The sequence below is a fragment of the Serinus canaria genome, chromosome 9 (genome assembly GCF_022539315.1).
Source record: "Serinus canaria isolate serCan28SL12 chromosome 9, serCan2020, whole genome shotgun sequence".
Lineage (NCBI taxonomy): Eukaryota > Metazoa > Chordata > Aves > Passeriformes > Fringillidae > Serinus > Serinus canaria.
Window position 1 is genome coordinate 11,219,698 of NC_066323.1, and position 17,686 is coordinate 11,237,383.

A 17,686-nucleotide genomic window follows, 5' to 3' on the forward strand; every position below is an offset into this window, starting at 1 on the left:
TTCTTCAAGCTTTAAATACTCCCAAGTGACACCATCCTCTTTTGCTACAGTATTCCTCAAGCAATCTCCCAGCATTTTCCAACGAGATGAGCACATGAAACTCCTTTATTTAACAGGTAATGAGCCTGTGATGTGGAAGAAATTAAAGCTTGAATCGGTCAGGTTGTATTACAAGAATATTTTTTGCTCACTGCACTAGTGCAGCTTAAGCAGTCTGGAGGCATTTTTAACTCAAAACGATGCTGTTACTAAATTTCAACGAATCTTATACAACACCCAAATGCATAATGAAAATGTGCTGCTTGTGCCATTCTGAGACATTATACTTCAAAGAGCAAGATCATGCTAAAAATGGCCAAAATTCCACCCTATGACTTGATGTTCTTTCCTTTTGCTTTGTGAAAATATACATTTTTTAATCTGCACAATGATTTTAATTTTCCATTAGAGCCAAAGGTTTCCTTCAAACTAATGAAAACGCTCCAGGTGTGAGAAAGTGAACCTCCACTTTGTTCCATCTAAAGCTCTGTTTTAAATACTGATGATGTTTTATTGCTCATCGCTCAGCACAAACACCTCATTTCTGGTATCAAGCAGTCCTCAGGACTCCAGTGAGACAGGCAGGTTCACCTGCCACCCAACTGCCATCTCAGAAGAGAGCTGAAATCAGTCAGCTCCCTCTCCAGGGATGCATGTGCTGAGGATGACAAAGTGCAGATGGAGTGAAAACAGAAAATCTGCCTCTCCAACAGGTTCCTGAACAAAGCTCCTGCTCCCCCAGCTGCCCAGAAGAGCTCAGAGAGCTCTAAAACTTCACTTAGTGCTTGCTAATCATTCAAGAGCAGCTATGGGGCTGTAACTCTAAAATCTAAGAAATTATATAATGGAAAGTAGTGTAGAAGAAGAAACAGGAAGAAAAATAGAAGAAATTATTATGGAAGCAAAGAAGGTAGGAGTGACACAGAATAAAATTAAATGAAAGCCAAAAGAAACGTTTACAAATGTTTCAGTGCTGATGCTGTGTGCCTGCCAGCAGGCAGAGCCCATACTGATGAGCACCACACCTAACTGTAAAGGCCAGCAGAGAATTACTGGTTACACCACACACTCTGCCAGCCCTTTTAGCCCCAGCAACAGACAATCCCCGCCAGAGCGTGATGCTGATCACCACAGAATGACTGCAGGGACGGCTGCAGATCGATACCAGAGGCAGCCAGTGACTCACCCCAGCTCCAGTTACAGGAGCTGTGCCAGAAAACCACCAGCTACAGGGCAGGTGGATGGTCCAGGCCCCTCACCTGCCAGCATCTTATCCCTGCATCTCCTGCAGCCCAGTGGCTCCCAAAACCCCAGGGAACCCTTCAGCAACCCACCCCTAAACTGGGTGCTGGAAGACAAAACCAGCTGTCTTTTTGTTAATTTCTACTGCTTCTCAATGTTCTGGAAAATGTGGACTGGCTTTTTGCAGCCTGGCTTCATTTGCAGCAGACCCATCCACTTGACCTTTTGCAAACAGTTTTGCTTTGGGGGATGAATGAAATGTATTTATTTGGCAGCTGAGGAAACATGGGTGGCAACTGCTAAGCAAAGAAACTATCTGTGCAGCCAACAAGGGAGGAGACAGCCAACTATGCTATTCTAGATAAATATCAATTAAGTGAGCATGTTCTATTAACCCCAAGACCTCTCTTTTCTTCCTTCATTCCAATCCAAAATGCTTAAGTATCTCAAGAAAGGAACATTTGAGGGGGATTTTATCTTTATCATAACTGCAATCAGGTTTCAGAGGAGAAGAGGCACAAGTAACAGAATTACATTGCCTCTCTGTGGTTATTTTGCCAGTTCACAGCATGTAGCTGTCCATTGGATGTAACACATGCCCTTAACAGAGCAGGCTGCTGGAGGGAAGGTGAGACAGGAGTGCACAGAGCACTCCATAGATGCTGCTGTGGGATGTGAGAGAAGCTCTGTACCCTCCGCCACTGTAGTGGCTGTACCTAGCCCTGGATCTTCACCCTCACGTACAGCCCCACCATGAGAGGCAGCCAGCCATTTTCTGACATCTATCACTGAAGTTGCACACTCCAAACAAGAACTACTGTACTGAAAAGGTCCCAGGAAGAAAGACAAGGAACACAGGCAGGTGACAGCACACCTGCTCCTCTCCTTTTACCACAGCTGCCCACCTTCTGGCCAGTGAAATGTCAGAGCTCCGCAGCTGAGGGTTCCTCTTCAGGAACACAGCAGGGCCAGCCAAGCACTGTTGGAAATCGAGTTTGTTTTTGTGCTTGGTAACACTGAAGGAGGGGGCACTGATGCAAGTCAGACGGGATTGCACAAAACTCCACCTCCCACACAAAACTTCAGGTACAACAGGTGCACATGCTGCCAAGACAAGAGAGGAGCTTTTACTGCTACCTCCCCCTTGCTAATGAGCACAAGAGCTCAACAGTCTTCCAAACTTAGAGCTCTGCCTAGAGCTGCAGACTCCCAAGCAGCATCTCCTCAGTGCGTACCCCAGCACAGAGGAACAGTCAGCTCCTCATGACCAACACAAAGCCACAGAGAAGATGCAGCAACACAGATGCACAGACCCCTTCTGTGATGCTGCTGCTTCCAGCATTAACCTTCATCTCCCAGTGCAGCCCACTCCACAGGGAAAGGGCAGAGAGCAGAGCCTGGAGGTGCTGCATGGAACCTCATCACACCAGCAACCAGCCACAGCTTCTCTCAGAAGACTGGAAAGGCTCAGGACTCAGGTCACTACCCTGCCTCCAGGTTTATGGCCTTGTCTATCTGTCACCTTTAGCCAGGGCATTCTGGAATGAACACAGGATGGAAGAGGTGCTTGACAAGTGCCAGCTTGCATCCAGGTACGTTTTCTCAGCAGCCACATAAGCTCCACCAGAGTGTCAGAAAGCCTCATTTCAGTGCTAGGAACGAGCACAGTGACTTGTCTGAGCTGCAGCGTGGGGGCTGGAAAAGCCAAAGTGAGTGGTCTGCCTGCACAGTGAATCCCACAGTCGTGTTCCACAGCTCTCAAGAAAGATGCCTTCTGCTTTACCATTTTAGAAATGTGTTGCAGCTGCTATTTTCAGGGGTACTGTTAAGAAGCTGCAGCCCTACAGGCCTGTGACCATGCTGCACAAACTCAGTCTCCGCATTGACTCCCTCAAAGCACAAAGCCCCAGTTCCTGCAAGCTGGATGAGAGGCACCCATGAGTGCATCCATGGTTCTCCTACAGCTTCTAAGAGAGATGCAAAGTAAAACCAGCCTCTGGAAAGGCCGAGTTATTTCAGGATTCTGCTACATCTCAGAAGAGGGCGAAGATAAAATAGGTGTAGTAGCTTACTCCATGCTCAGAAAGGATAATACATTAACATGAAGGATCTTGTGTTAGCTGGGAAATAGAGATGAACCACATATCAAACAGGAGAACAGAATTTGAAGAGACTGCTCCCCAACAGACTGCAGCAACTACAGCCCAGGCATGGAGTAGATGACTTCAGTACAGGTCACTTCTCAAGACATTTCCAAGATCAAGACACAACAATAATGCAGTCATGGCAATGACACCATGACAGAACATAGAGAAAAGTATCTGTATTCAATGATTAGTCTTTATTTAAAAGTTAGTTTTTGGAGCTGCTTTCTCTAACCTGTTCTTGTCTATGTTCTTGGTCACCTTCTGCCAAGCCAGGAAGCTTGCAAATATGAAAGGGATGTCAATCTCTTACATGTTTTGCTTGATAAAATTCTTCCTTTGATTTTAATAACAAATCACAGCTTGGTTTCAACTGTGCAGGAGCAGAAATATCTCAGAAGCAATATGCACATGACTGTTCAGAAGGACAGATCAAATGACACAAATGGGGATGAAACAAACACCTACCTGGCCACTGTGGTTCAGGGTAGTCCTTTTTGGGGAGGGGAAGGAAGGAAAGCAGGTAAGTCCAACTGCATGTGCCCAACCTGCTCCCCACCACAGTGAGACCCATGATTATGTTTGTCTCTCAAACAGCCTCATCAGTTCCCACGGCAGCTCTGCTCTCACTGCCCAAGTCAAGCTGATGATTGTTTGGGTTAATAGGTAATTTATCTGTTAAAATGTGAAGCAGCTGAATTATTCTAAATTTGTGTTGAATTCAGCAAAGCAAGTAAGGAAGAAAGAAAACCTTGTCTCCATTTTGAGTTTTTTTTTGGAACTCAAGCTTTTGGGTTTATATTTCAAAGGAACATTTAATTTAGAAGAATAACTGAAAGTTAAAGAAAAATACACATCTCAGAATCTTCTAAATAAAATTGCACCCTTACCCCCCCCAAATAAAATACCCAACAGTTGTATCAGTCAACGATAAATTGATTTATATGGATCTTTTATGGTGAAGGGAAATAATCACTCACAAACCACTTTTTGCCCTGACTCTCATTTGGCTGGTGACGGAGGAATCAATCACTTGTATTGATCTAATGGTGATCCTCTGCTGGCTAACAATTTCCACTGCTCTCACAAGCACAGCTTCCCCTGAGGCCATGGGGACAGAAGATATCCATCCCTCTCAGAGCTTGGACAACTTCCATGGATTTTCTTGGCATCAACCATACTCATTCCAGAACTAGTATGAAGCGGCTTACTGACTGAATGCTCGCCCATAAGCTGTGCTGGGAAGCAGGCTGGCAGCTCAGTTTTCCATGTTCTGGAGAAAGCCAGGAACCTGCAGCTCTTCCCCAGATTTTAGGCACTGAGAGCTCGGGGTAGCTATCTGACCCCAGTAATGGGAGTGCAGCCATGCACCGTGACATCCACCACATCTGCAAGTGACAAATGTGTGCGCTACCACCCCCAGGAACTACCTGGGTAAAATGAAACCCATCAGCCGAGCTGTCATCAGCAGCAGGGAGCCTCTTCCTCCCTCCCGGTTATGTTGGCATTCATTAGCATGGGTGGTGCAGAGGGAGCTTACAGCAGTGCCCTGACCAAGAAGGATGTATGCCCTCAGGGTTGTGCCCTTCCCCTTGGTGTTATCCAGGCTCATGTCTGGCTGGAGACTTGGCATCCATGCCCTCATCTCAGCTAGCACTTCTATGAGCTCTTGCTGTCCAGGTGATGTCACATTTCCAGCCGTTTCCATTCCTGTCAGCCACTTCTTGGACAGAGAACACAGCACCAAATTCTGCAGAGGAGCAGGCAGAAGAATGCAATGGACCACCCTTAGCTGGGCACACACCCAGACAAGCATGGACACAGAGAAGGGCTGGGATCCAGATGGAATTCTCTCCTGCAGGGAGCAGCTACGCCCTGGGTAATGCAGCCAGCATTCGGACAGTAGCAACAAAGTGGACAAATTCCACAGGTTGGGCAGGTATTAGAGCTGTTCTGAGATGCACCACTCCACAAAAGCAGGCAAGGACTATGAGCAAAAAAGGTGGTTTTTATCCTGAGCCTCAATCATCATTTTCACCCTGCATGAAATCAGAAAGGACTTTAGGATTTAAGTCGGGGAATTTAACAGCTTGTAGATGACAGACTTCTCAAATGCTTTAAATGAATCTCTGAATGAACAAAGTCCTTCTATGTCCTTCAACTAAAGTTGCCCTTATATCTTACTTATACTGCTGCAAAAATATCTACATCCATATATTTTAAGTTCCAAATCTCTATTTATTATTCAAAATGAGAAATATGGCAAATGGAAAACATGTTACTACTTTTTTCCTATGTGCAAGCCATTTCCTTCACTTTGGAAGAAGCCTTTATATATCCTTAAGGAAAAGCATCTTTCCCTGGAAGTGCACAAAATATGTACCAGACAGGGGAAAAAAGGAATTAAAAAACCACATTTTTTTTTCCCCTGGGGTGAAAAACCTGTTTGAAAATGAGCTCTGAATTCTGAGCTGATAACTCACCTATAAAAGCAACATCTGAGGGGACTGAGACAAAGCTACACAGGGCCTGGCATAGCCTGACCCAAAGTTGCCTCAATTCAAACATGATTTCCCCAAGTAATAACACCCTTTCAGTGGGCTTGACTTGGATAAAATTTCTAGCAATCCCCACAGATAATGTGCCTGATGCTCTAGCCTGTTTCCCTTTGTGCAAGGATGCCAAATTGCTCAGCTTTGCTGTTCAGTGGCCATGGCATGATGGAAGGCCAGCTCTACCCTAGCTCTCTGAGGTGAGCTCTGCCTGAGAAGATGGCTGGTGAAACAACAGTGACAGCTTTCACAAACAAGCTGGACCCACCAGCCCAGGCTTTTCAGACTGCTATAAAACAGCTGAAGGAGGGACATGCTTGGATGCTTTAATTCAGACACAAAGGGGACGAAAGTACTTAGTTCAACTCTTTGTTGGCAGGGAAGTCCTATGGAGAGAGCTCCTTGTCTCATCTCCTGCATTCAACTCTTGGATCCATCAGTCCCTGAGGAAGAATCCACCTCTTGAACCTGCACTGAGAAGCCATGCCATACAATAATTTATTTTGAATCCTCGATCAAGTCACTATGGTTTAGAGCAAAATATTTAATTTATAGATGTACAATTGCAGCAAACGACCTGTAGTAACTCACAATAATGGGATTAAGCCCATGTGTCCAAATGTTCAGTTTAGTCCACAGGACTCAGTGTCCTTATTTGGCCTGTCTTAAACTAGTAAGTCATCTTGGAGCAAAACACATCCAAGAGCTCTAAAAGAACACAGTGTGCATGTGAGACAGCTGCCTTTGCCCATTGAAAAGACAGACAAAATTAGTTCTCATTTTACAACACAGTCCCTATTGCAACCAACAAATGAGATGTTTCTGCAGTCTGTTTTCCCCAGGAGCAGATAGCTTGGATTACACAAGTTATCCCTGCATGGATCTGGTTCCCCATAGCTTGCCAAAACCTCTGACTACTCATGCCCAGTATGCGAGACTCAACTGCTCCAGGGTGCAAATTCTCCCTTCCCATACAAGAGCAGGAGTATGTCACTCTCACTCCACACAGGCTGCAAAATGGAGCACAAGGTGCCAACCAGTGCCAAGTAACTCTTCTCACCCACGTCTTTACTGAATCTTTTAGTTACAGCACTGTTTGAACCACATAATAAGACATGTATTAAACAGCTTACTTAATCAATGTAAGCTCACACAGTTACTTTGCAGAAGCAAAGAGCAAAGGGAACATGAACCTCCACCAGAGTTGTATCTGTGTAACGTGCAAGCTACAGCTCCACCACTGCTGCATCCTGAGCTCAGTGGCAGCAGGGCCCTAAGTGTGGCTTGCTGGTCCCAGCATTGGGAATTAGGTCTCTGTGCTCCATAGCTGGACGTGGTCTCAACTTCTGTAAAATGGGAAGAATCCTCTCCATTTGGTAGAGCTTGTTGAGCGCTAGAGATGAAAACCATTCTGTAAATTTGAAGTATTTTGATAGTTACTCCCCATAGTCATAGAACAAGGTCATGTTTAAAAAGGTGAGGAGATCCCCTAGCACTGTATCATCTCCAAATACAATTGTACCTCTTGAACAGGGGTGTTTCTCTCATTCCCTTCAGTGACTTGCAAACTACTGAACCAGCATATCATTAAGTACAAATAATCGCTGGGGTTGTGGGTCACTGCACAATGTATGCACATTTCTTTAAACCACTTTCAATTCATTTGCATGTCATTTTCTGTGCAGAAACTGGATTCTGAAATGAGCAAGTTATCTGGGCACAATACACTCCCCGGAATAAACAATGCAGCAGCAGACTCTCTGTAGCCTGCTGCCTCCTGAGCGCCCAAGACCAGGAATACAATGTATCAGTGAAATGAATCCCTAGTTAAAAGATGGATGCAGGGAACTAAAGCAGACCCAGTCCATAGCCTAGGAAAGGACACTTAAGATTTTCTTTCATAGCAGCTTAATTCCTCTAGTTCTTTGATTTTATAAGATGAATACAGTACTGGTTACAAGCGATTGACTGACAGCTCTGAAGATTGAGCAGCTCTATTTTTACAACACTGAGTAGCAATGATCCTCCTTCTAAGTCAATAAAAAGATCCCCTAAAATCACTCTTGCCTGTAAGTCATCAAAAATGTTCCTTAGGATGAAAGGCCATGAAAGTTGAGGGAATTCTTAAAATTCATTGATTATTCACAGGCATTTACTGAGTCCAAGGAAGCAGAATTGGACCTGTGTAGCTGGGAGCACTGGGGTAGGACCAATAAAAAGCCTTCCCAACCACATCCTGAGGGAAGTCACTAAAACTTTCATGAGACGAAGCATCTTGAAATCTAGCTAACAGATCTACACTTCCCAGCCCTTTCAATCCTTAGGAGACTGCACTTAATAGCAGATTAAGATAGAGAGAAAAGAGGAATATAAAAAATTACATCAGTAAGACTCCCAATTCCCAATCTTGATCCTGCAAAGAACGATTCCTGAGACAAAATGCCGACATTTTTTGGGCAAGAGCCGTGTTCTGGTCTTGGCTCCCAGATTAACTAATATATAGGATAGTCCAGCAAGCCACCACTCCTCATAACTTGAGTAGGAAAAAAACAATAGGCAACTTTTCTCCTTTGAATATTTCAAGTCATGCTATATTTTAAGTATTTCACAGCCTCTTGTGATACCTGCTTTAAAGCAGACCATTAAAGAAACAGGTTTGTACAGCCTAACCCAAGCACTGAGTCTTCAAACATTTCTGTAACTAAGTATGGTCCCTGCCTCACAGCCTGTGAATCTGGAACACTGACAGCAGTCCAGAGTAAATATTCTTTCCCCTTTGTTTGACAACAGTGCTGACAGAAGTGGCCTTCTACGGTGAGAGGCTTTGTCCCACTTCCTTCCCTTGCCCAGATGAGTCCAGGTCATGTACATCAGTCTATAGACAAGAACAGCAGCCTTAGCTACCTCCAAAACCTTGGTGGAGAGTCATTACCAACAGACCTCAGCCATGGAGAAGGGGCTTCACGAAGAGACTGATCAATAAACATAATACTAATGTTTATGGAAAACATAGGAGGGTTACACACGTTAATGGTACATCCTGAAGGGCTAAGTGAATGAGTATCCCCCTTTTTTAACCATTATACTGAAGAACATCTGAGAAAACTACATCTTCACCACAGCTTCTCAAACCAATCTCTGTTTTCTTACCTTTATAGTGACTTAAAACAGTAAAAAAAATAAAGCAAGACATAAATCATAATTCCACTCAGAAATTATGGAAGGCCTGTTCTTGCCAGGTGCTGAGTTCTCCCACCTACCAAGGACAGCTGAGAGCCCAAAGCAATGCTCAGAACTGAAACTGTGGGTGGTGGGACTTCATCGTGGGAATGTGAGCACTAGGGTGTATACTAGGGTGAAGTTCTTCACAAGGAACCAAGAATGAGCACACACAAGGATAAAAGTAGAAAAAGAAAAAAGACAAAAAGGACTACACTAAAGAGCATTTCTAGGTCCTCACAAACTCAGCATCAGGTGTAACCGTCATGCAGCTGCCATCAACAAAGCTTTCTAAGCTAATGAAATTCCCTGTACAACTCAGCTCTTGAAGTAGCACTTGATGGATTTAGTAATCAAATGGCCACAATTTTAACTGATCCTCAGTTTATAGATTTTCTTGTCTCCATGCAGAAAATGAGAGACTATTTAAAAAACTTATCTACGAGGAAGTGGAAAAATACAATTCTGGCTGAAGCTTCGACAGATGAAACCGCTGGGCCACTCTTGCCAGAGGACCCTCTGTGCTCACACTTCGGACAGTCGTGAAGGGATGCTGGCAGCAGGTCACTGCCCACCCATCCCATCAGACCAGGGGAGGAGATCTGCCAGGACGCAGGCCAAAGTTCAATTCGGAGCAAGCCTCGTCCCCAGGCGGTAGCCGGCGGTGCTGGGAGCGCCCCGGGGCAGCCATCCCGGCGGGTCCGGGGCTGCCCTCTCCGCGAAGCGTGTTCCCACGGCCCCGGCCCACCGTACTCACCCGGTCTCCTCCTCACCGGCCTTTTCCTGCCGCTGCAGAAGCGCACTTTGCTGAAGACCCCCAGGACATGCCTCTCGCAGAGGGATCGCCCGTCCTTGCTGGGGCTGGAGCGGCGCTTGGAGGCGGACACCCGGTCGCTGTTGGACTCCCTCGCTTGCCGCTTCTGCCGGATCAGCGAGCTGGCGATAGCCGCTGCCATCGCCGCTCATGGGCCCCCCGCGCCGCTCCGCTCCGGGGTGCGCCGCCCGGCGCGCTGGGGCCGAGCCGCCGCCGCGCCCCGCGGGGACCGGGGACGGGAACGACCCGCTTAACGCGCTGCAGCCCCGAGTCCCGGAGCCGGGGAGGGCTCAGCCGGCCAGGCGGAGCAGGGCGCCCGGGCTAACAACCATGGCTGGACGCCGGACCCCGCCGCCCATGGGTCTGTCCCGGGGGAGCGCAAATCCCGGAGCGGGCGGCAGTCGGCGAGACCCCCGGCCGGGCTGGTAGCGCCGCGTAGATCCGTGAGCGGCCGCCCCGCTGGCGAAGTCTGCTGTGTCCAAAGGATAGGGGGACGCGGAAGATCCGCGGATCCCTGCGGCGCGATGCCGCTCCGCTCCGCCCGGACGCAGGCGGCGGCGCTTCCTCCCTCCGGCCGCCCTCCGGCGAGGGGCTGTGGGATGAGTCAGAGACCCCTCGGGCCGCGGGCAGCCCCGGCCCCGGCGCGGTGGCTCCGAGGCGCTGCGCGGCAGGGCGCGCACATGGACGCGGCTCCGCGGCCGGGCTCAGGGAGAGCCGCGCTGCATTTCTGTTCGCACTCCTCCTCTTTCTCCTCTCCCCCCCTACCCACTCTGCTCTCAGAGAGGGCGGGAGGGGAAGGAAAAAGCAGCCACGGGAAAAAGCAGCAGGCCAACTAACAAATTAAAAAGAAGGCGAAAAAATTAAATTCTTAAAAAAAAAAAAAAAAAAAAAAAAAGAAGCGCCCGGCCGCGAGTGCGGGCTCACATCGCCGCAGCTCGGCGCCCCGGGCTCACAGCGCCATAGCTGGCGCAGCTTCTCCTGCCCTGCTCGCCTCCTTTGCCCCGGCACCGGCTCTCCCCGACGGCAGCAACCCACATCGTCCGGCCGACCGGGCGGCCGCCGAGCATTCGGCACCGGGGCGGCCCCGGGCCCGGCTGCCGCGGCGGGGACGGCAGCGGGAGGAGCGATGCAAGGCGGGGAAGAGGTGGAGGAGGAGAAGGGCGGGGGGGTGCGGCTGCCACTGCTGCTGCTGCTCCGTTCGGGGCTCAGGATGCTCCGCGGTGCCGCCCGACGGCGACGGGGCGAGGAGGAGCCGAGCCGCACCCGCTTCCCGCCTGCATCCTCTTGCCCGAGCCGGGAGGGGGGAGGTGAGAAGAGGAGGGGGGAGGAGAAGGGGGGGAGGGGCCGGGAAAGCCCCCCCGGACGCCCACGCTGCGCAGGGCTGTTGCCAAGGCGGTGGGGAGCCCCGCAGCCCCGCGGCGGCCGGGCAGGAACGGGGCTCCGGGCTTCGGGCTCAGAGAGAATTGCAGCTGCTCCCGCTCGCCCTCTTCTACGCAATCCTACGTGATCGAGGTTTGGATGAGAAATACCGCGCAGGCAAAGCGAGGCAGTTGCAGCTCCGCGGCGGCTCTGCCCCTCCGCCCGGGCAGACCCACCGCCCCCGCCGGCAGCCGGGCTTCCCCGGGACCGCAGCCCCCGGCGGAGCCGCCTCCCACTCGTGCAGCCACCCCGGCTGCCTCCCTGGCCACTGCTGTCGACGCCGGAGCACCCAGCCTCGGCAGCCGAGCATGTCCGCGGCTTTCCCTGCTTCTCCGTGGAAGCAGAGAGAAGAGACAACCCCGGCATCCCGAGGGCTGCTTTGCCGGGGGCCGGTTCCTCGGCTGGAGAGCGTGCGGGAGGCTCCAGCGGCGGTGGGCACTGCTGGGCTGCTCCCGGCCACAGCGGTCCCACCACACACCGCCATCAGCAGGTGCTGGGCAGGCTCCCGCATATCTCCAGCCACAAAACCGCACCGAAAAAACCTGAAGGTGAGATTCATCTCTGGTTATCCAGAGAAATAACTGCTGCTGCACAAGGACGGTGCTTTCCAGATTTCAGGTTCAAGTAACAGGTAGCAATGGTAGCTGCCAGGTTCGTTAGATGACGAGCAAAACACCCAGGGGAGCGCACAGGCGTCGGCGTGGAGGGAGAGGGGATCTCGGCTGGGAAGAGAGGACACTGCTACACTTTGGCGAATAACAATGGCAGGACAGGATTAAGCCAGTCCTGAATGTGTACGGGTGATGCATGTTTCCAGCTGACAAGAGCATTTCAGACCAGTTGGTGACATGCCCTAGGAATTACCAGATTTAGCAAAATAATCTTTTCAACTACTTCACTTCTAAGTTTTAACAATTTTCTGAATCCTTCAGCTCTAAATTATTTTCATGTATTGGGGGAAAAAGACAACTGAAACAACTACTCACCATGTCCATAATGATTAACTAAACTCTGGCATTACTTCCTGATTTTTACTCTTAGTCTCTATGCATACCAAAACAAGGTGGAATCAGGTTCTCCAGGCTGTTGATCTCTTTTTAACTACTGCCAACTTTTTCGGAGCAGATTTCACCATCCCAAACAATAAAGATTTTTCTTACCTTTCCTGTAGCTAAAATGCTTCAGATTTTAATTTTCTCTATCAGATTATTTCACTTGACATCAAAGAATTATTGCAGTACAAGGTACAGGCATGGCCTAAAGAAAGCTGTTTGCAATCAGAGAATCACTGTCTGAAATGCCAGTGAATTATCCAAAGCTTTATCTTCAAAGGTTGTGAGCATATCTTCATGTCTTCTCAAGAAAGAGATTTTCCATCTATATATAAAGATACTTTTTTTGCCTGTAGTCTTCAAGTCTGGTGAAAAAATGCCAGTTTATCCACCCCACATTAGATAAGTTCCAGTTATTTTGACGTGCGACTAATTTGTTTTGTTGTGTAGCTGTAAACTCGGAGCAGCAGCTCTGCACTTAAAAATGATCGTAATCAATGATAAAGTCGGTCACAGTATTTTTTTTCCTGATGATTTGTGGATCTGAAAAGAGAGTTGCTGCAACTCTTAGGAAGAAAGGCTTCTCCAGGTCTTTCCTGCTTCTGCAGTGACTGAATTAAATTAAGCCAAAGCTTGTGAAACTGAATGTAGTGTTGCATTTGCCAACATGCAGGTCTGCCTTTATCTACAGATGGCCAAGGAGTCCACAGGGTTTGGTTCTGAACATGGGCACAGTGCCATGAGCTCCTGGTGACATTACTGACATGTACATCTACATGGGTCAAATCATGCCCCAACTTCACAAAACTTTCTGAAGACCCCAAGCTTTTATAAACACCAAGGAAGCTCAGAGTGGTCTTGAGCTGGAGAATAGAAGGCCAGCCTCATCATGCTCCTGCACTGTCATCCTCACTAGTGAAACATTACCTTTGGTGGGCTGTCAAGTGAAAACAGAAAAGCCTCCTTGTGCTTTCATCTACCTTTGGTGGGCTGTCAATTGAAACAGAAAAGCCTCCATGTGCTTTCATCCCTAGCAGTGCAAGTTCTCTCCTTCAATTTCCATTTGGGTAAACAGGGCTCAAAACATCTTCCATTTTCATCTGTATCAGCTACTCCTCTTTGAGGGTTGTGCAGCCTACACTGTTCCAAACCAAACCAATTCCAAGATTCACAGGCTGCCTTTCTCCCTACTACCAATGGAAGCTGAATTGTTTGAGCAAACTGGGCCAATACGGCATTTTTCCTTAAGGAAAATAATTTAAAAACATATTTTTATATAAAATAATATCTATATTATATAGTTATTATGGCAATTTTTCTGGCATGCCCCTTCTCTCTGGGCTTCCTCCTCACTTCAGTACCAGTCTGCAAAGCTGCACAGAGCACCCTATGAAAAATATAATGCAACAGTAGCACCAATTCATAAAATAACCAAGACAGACTGTTTTGATGACATTGGAGAGACATGCCAGTGCTCCTCCTGCAGTTTGTGGAGAAAGACCCCATCTGGCACAGAGGAACAGGCAGAGGGTCAGACTCCATGTGGCTGTTGAAGGATCAGACTCACTGTGCTCACTAAATATCCCCACCCCAAACATACAGGATCCTCTGCATGATCAATATTAATATTTCAAGATACTACCATTTTGGAGGTTTCACTCTCTCGATAAATGAACTCTTCTGTCCTTAATGCTGAGGTTTAAAATGAAGACCTGGCTGAATGTCAGGGCTTTGGTGACTTGAGCAGAGAAGAGATCTAGAATTGCATTCCCTTACCTTCCTAAACAGAATGATCTATCTAGGTCAAAACGGAGGTTATTGGCATCTTTCCTTAGTGAAGTGCAATAATTCCCGCAGGGTTGCTAACAGAATATCCTGTTTATTTTTCATAGAGCCTTCAAAAGCCATGGGCTGTGTTCTGTAGATTCAGTCATTAGGCATATTTCTGCTTTACTAATTCTGTACATATAGAGCTAACTACAGATACAAACATATGCAGGGTTTTTTTGCTATTTTATCTGCAGAGCTACTGAAAATGCATACATGAAAATTAAGGAAGAGATTTACATTTAATACCACTTTAAAATGTGTGTGCACATTGCTGTAGTTGAATGGGAAAAAAAGAAAGACTTCCATCTTTGGCCAATAATTATGAACGGCCTAATTCACCATTTTACAGCAGCATAGCAACAAATCTCTTCCAATAGGAAGACACTGTTGAGTTTGAAAGTCTGCATGCAGACACTTCTTAAGAATTGTACCAAATTTCCACGCTGTGTAAATTACATCTAAAATGTGCATTGCCAGGGCTGCTTATTAAGCAGAATTAAGCCCATATCCATGTTTTATTAACTTTATTCTTTACAAGGTAGCCCCTTGTTGCATGTCTAGCATAATTAAAATTCATGCAGCTTTGGCATTCCCCAGTCTCTGTGCGTGGGCGGATTTTTTGAAAAAAAAACATGCTTGGGTAACCTGATAAAGAAAAGACAAGACCTTGCTGCATTTTGCTCGGTTTCTGTGCAGGGCAATTCTGTTTACAATGCATGAGTTTGTATCTATGTTTGGATGCCTAATAAGAATTCACATGGCCACTTTAAATATGCTATTCAGGGAGAGAGATCTGGCCCTTAAACAGCAGCAGAGTACAAGAACTGGCCAGCTTTCTGGGCTGTTCTCGCACAGCTGAGCTTAGAGCTGACTTGGCCTTTTAATAAACACAAAAAAGCCTGCATCACCTGATTGCTATATTGAAATAATTCATTTAATGGGCCCTTCACTCCCTTTTTTGCCTTCAAAGATTCAATTAAACAAAATTTGCAACTCATCACAAGAAGTATTTATTAGTTTAGTTGGTGCCTTTCAATTCAGCTCCAGCCTGGGGAGAAGTTGGGCCTGTCTAGGTGTTAAAGTGAGAGGGGCAGGTACACAGCTGGCATGCTGCAGAATGAAACCACTACGGCAAAAAGCAGACCACAAGCAGTACAAACACGACAAAACCAACTGCAGCTAGAAAAAGAAATAATTCTAGTAGGATTTTATAAATTCACTTTTTTTTTTTTCCATTTTAAAGAGAAGGTTTTCTACTTAGCAGAAGCTTTTATTTCTCCTTGTTGACTGGTTGCCTATATGAGGTGCAGGAAGGGCAACACAAGAAACCTTCACCTCACTGAAGGGAACTGTGGCTGTCTAGAAATGAAAGTGTTGGGAAGCGTTTTACTTCAAGGAGCCTCCTGTATGGATGAATAGACTTTTGCCTCCAGGGTTCTGGAAGCACCTGCTAGGATGTGCCTGGGTTCAGGAGGTCTGAGAGGCTGCCCAAACTTTTCCCTCTCCCTGGGAAGAAGGAAAACTCCTCATGTTGTAACCATGCAGCCAGACACCAATTTCAACCAAAACCATTTTCAAGTGTGTCAGGAAAAGTCTTTCGATTTAAAGTTTCCATCAAGCTGACTTTCCTGAAAGTCAAAGAGATCCTTCCTGATTAGATCTTGGCTGAGGCAAACGAACCAAATTATGTGATTGAGAATGATAAAAAGGGGGGAGGGAGAGTGAAACCCCTATTGTGCTCCTCCAGCAGGGCTGTGGGACCATCTGCTCCACAGCAGGTCAAGGCTTGGAGACTGAAGAGCCACCTCCTTAATGCACCTTTGTAGCACCAGCAAAGGTCAAGAGGGGGAGGAAGAGCCAGAAGCTGTCAAGAGAAATATCAAACTTCCTCCAGACCTGTAAATCTGTCTATCTGCACATAATGGATTCTGACAGACAAAAAAGAAGCCATGGAAAGTTCCCTAAACCCAAATTTTGTCCCTTCATCCAGCCTCTAAATCAACAAGCCCAGGATTTGCAGCCTGAGCTAGATCAAATCTCAAATCCTGCTGGGTCAGCAGAGCAATGCTTCACTGGGGCAACCCACTGCTCTGTCACTCAGCAAAGTGTCCTTCCAGTCTGGAGAGCTTGAAAGAAAAGCAGCAACTCTGGCAAGACCTGGTACTCCCACTGCCATCCAGCTCTGCAGTCCCGGAGTGCTGGGACATTAATCCTGCCCTAAGGATGCCTATGAAGTTACATGCATTCAGATTGTATCTTACCTAACAAAACCTGCTTATTTCTCCTGCATACTGCAAGAGCATATTCAACACTAAAAGTAAGTGTGAGATTATAGCTGTCATGCAGCCAGCACAAGGTTTGAAGACTCCCTCATCCCCTGATAACTTAAAAGTGCTGGGTAAAAAGGATACGGGTGAATGCATTGCTTCCCCCACAAACCCCTGGCTTACAAGCACACCTCTTGCTATTTGCATTGTAATTTATTTCCCTCTCCAGCAATAAATCAACTCCTCTATCTCTCCAGCAAAATGAAATCCCATGTCCTCTTTCCCTGGACTCCGAGAGCTGCTGCAATCCAGACACCAATAAAGATATCAGTGGTCTGGAAGGAAATCTAAGTTTGCCAAGGATACAAAGACTAATGCAGTAGTAATTAATGATCGCAGTAAGTCTGGTGAAGAGAATAAACTGAACTGACACGGAAACTGAGTTCATAGAAACAAGTTTCCTTTTAACACAGCCAGATCAAATCTCTGGGGATAAATTGTGCAGTCTGTATTACTTCAAGACTGGGCTTTTCTTTTTCTTCAGAAAGCAGTGACTCTGGGAATTGGGAACCATGAGAGAGATACAGCTAGGAGGAGCTTTCTGCACAGAACTGCAGCTAGGAGAGCCCAAGTCTATGCATATATGGATGGAGCAATAGGGAGAAAAATGAGCAATGCTCATTTTACTAAATTTGTACAAATACACTTGTACCAATGCAGCAAACACCAGTATCACAAGTCACGAAGTCTGGTTACCATACTTCAGAAGTGGCAGAACAAAGATGGTTCAAGGACTACAAAGAATACAGATATAGTGAAAGACATGAGCAGTTTGGTCTCTTGGTAGCAGTAATAGCACATCTACAGGGATTCACATGGGGCCACTCTTGAAAACGCTCTTGGCGCTCGCCTGTATTTAGCCTGTTAATACCATGGCCACTAACAGTTTGGTGTTGCTGAAAATCTGGCCACAAAAGACAAATGGTTGAGAGCCTCAATATCCAAGAAAATGACGGAGAAAACTTAGCCCTGACTGATAAATCTCTCACCTCTCAGTAAGAGCATTTTTGAAAGGAGGGACTGTCTCAATCCAGCAAAGTCAGAGTGA

General features: G+C 47.0%; 1 protein-coding gene across 3 annotated transcripts in view; it reads right to left on the reverse strand.

The window, feature by feature from the left end:
- The window catches only part of FGF12 (fibroblast growth factor 12), a 216,725-nt gene that overhangs the window by 87,468 nt on the left and 111,571 nt on the right, over window positions 1-17,686 (reverse strand). Inside the window, exon 1 of one of the 3 annotated variants that reach the window (XM_009089148.4) lies at window positions 9,954-10,188. The exons of the other annotated variants lie outside the window; for them this stretch is intronic. Coding sequence (XP_009087396.1) covers window positions 9,954-10,152 — 199 coding nt within the window. The 5' untranslated portion in view covers window positions 10,153-10,188. Of the gene's footprint in view, window positions 1-9,953; window positions 10,189-17,686 lie in introns of those variants that run through there. 3 annotated transcript variants of the gene reach the window in all.